This window comes from Pteropus medius, unplaced genomic scaffold (assembly GCF_902729225.1).
Source record: "Pteropus medius unplaced genomic scaffold, Ma_sr-lr_union100, whole genome shotgun sequence".
Lineage (NCBI taxonomy): Eukaryota > Metazoa > Chordata > Mammalia > Chiroptera > Pteropodidae > Pteropus > Pteropus medius.
The window spans coordinates 591998-593994 of record NW_024350923.1 but is presented as its reverse complement, the minus strand read 5'-3'; the positions used below and the strand labels follow the sequence as shown (position 1 = coordinate 593994).

The 1997-nt window shown below is 67.8% G+C and overlaps 1 protein-coding gene across 1 annotated transcript in view; it reads right to left on the bottom strand.

Annotated features, from left to right (window-relative positions):
* MUC5B (mucin 5B, oligomeric mucus/gel-forming) overlaps window positions 1–1997 on the bottom strand; it is a 35718-nt gene that overhangs the window by 16120 nt on the left and 17601 nt on the right. Inside the window, exon 31 of the mRNA XM_039840381.1 lies at window positions 20–1822. Within this exon, the coding sequence (XP_039696315.1) occupies window positions 20–1822 (1803 nt within the window). The remainder of the gene's footprint in view (window positions 1–19; window positions 1823–1997) is intronic.

Here is a 1997-nt window from a genome sequence, read left to right as displayed (position 1 = left end):
TGCCCGGAATAGAGGTTGCTGTCTCAGAGGTGAGGCTGGCGACTCTCTTGGTTGTCCCAGTGTAGGAGGGTCTTGTCTCCCTGGTGATGGTGGTGACTCTCTGGGTGGTCCCAGGGGAGGACAGGAGAGTCTGGGTGGTGGTGGTTGTCCAAAGTCTCGTCCCTCCTGATGACTGCCGTCCCGAGCCGGTGCCGGTGGCACGGGCCGTGGTGCTGGCGGTGCCGGCGCAGTGGCTGAAGTCGTCACAGCAGCGCACCCGGACGTGGTAGTTGAGGCAGGTCTGGCCTCCCCACTGCCGGCTGTTCCTGCAGATGAGCCCGTAGTGCACGTCACACCGCAGGACCTGGCCCAGCCGCTCGAGGGGGACTCCGGGGAAGAGGACGGCCTCGCACTCGATGCGGTCCGGCTCCGCGCACAGCTGGCCGCCCGCGTCCTGGATGTGGTAGTAGGTCTCCACGTCGCCCCCGTAGCGGCCGGGCAGGGGCCGGTCACTGTCCAGCCAGTCAGTCCAGCGGCAGGCGGGCTGGCACCGGGAGCTCGCTGTCGCGTGAGCCGTGCTGGGGGTGGGGGCGCTGAGGGCCGTGGTGGAGGCCAGCCCCGGGCCTGTCCTTGGGGAGGTCACCGTGGTGGTCGCTGGGGTGCGGGGGCAGTGGCCAAAGTCGCAGCAGAGCACACGGATCTGGTAGTTGAGGCACATCTTGAACTGGCCGTGCTGGTCCCGGTTCCGGCACACCAGGCCGTCCTGCAGCCTGCACAGCACCACCTGGCCCAGCTGCTGCAGGGGGACGTCGGGCAGCAGCTCGGCCCGGCACTCCAGGGCCACTGGCCGCTCGCACATGGGCCTGCCGGCCGCCCGGATGTTGGCGTAGGTCTCAAATTCCCCACCGTCGGCGCCAGGCATGGGGAGGGACACGTCGAACCAGTCTGTCCACACGCACCGCGGCGTGCAGGCCCCCGTGGTCACGGCCGTCGCGGTGGGCGAGCTGGAGCTGGGCTTCAGTGTGCTGGAGGGCAGGCTGGTCCCCGAGGTGGGGCCTATGGTCGGTGACCCTGGGGGGGTCGTCGTGGGGGAGGTCCGCAGGGGCTCCGTGCGGGTGGCCCGGGAGGAGGCGCCCTGAGCGGTCGTGGGCGGGGCCTGGGCGGAGGTGGGGCAGTGCCGTGTGTCGTCACAGCAGAGCAGGCGCACGTTGTAGTTGAAGCACATGTTGAAGTGCCCCTTCTGGTCCCGGTTCCTGCATACCAGCCCGGCCTGCAGGCTGCAGCTGACCACCTGCCCGATCTGGTCGATGCTCACCTCGGGGTAGCTCTCCGCCCGGCACTCGATCTTCTGTGGCTCCCGGCACATGTTGCCGCCGGCGGCCCTGATGTTGTCGTAGGTCTCCATGTCTCCACCTGTGACCCCTGAGGTGGGGAAGTCCACATCGAACCATTCGGTCCACTCACACTTGGGTTGGCAGGCGGTCGTGCCCTGGCTGGTGGCGGCCTCGGTGGAGGACCGCGTTCTCTGCGGTGTCTCTGCCCTCGGTGTGCTCACGCTGCCGTGTGAGGCGGGCGGCGTGTTTGTGGAGGCAGTGCCCGCTGTGCCCACGGGCGTCCTTGCGGTGGGGCGAGCTGTAGAGGTGCCCGCTGTGGTCCCCTGCGGGGTTGTGGCCCTGCCCAGGGTGGTGGGCTTTGTGGAGCCTGGAGGAGACGTGGGGCTCCTTGTGGCCGACGTCTCGAGCGTGTCCGTGTGGCTGGGGTTCGGGGATGTTCTTGGGGATTTCGGTCCTGTTGGGAGGAAAGGCATTGCTGTAGTGCTGCCCAAGGGGGGCCCTGTCACCACCTGACTGCTTCCTGGCCAGGTCCATGGTTCTGTCGCTGGTGGTTTGGTAGTAGTGGCAGCGGTGGAAATGGCAGTGGCGGTAGTCATGCCAGTGGTGGCAGCGGTGGCAGCGGTGGTATTGGTGGTGGCAGTTGTAGTAGCGGTATTGTTGGTGGTAATGGCAGTCGTGGTGGCC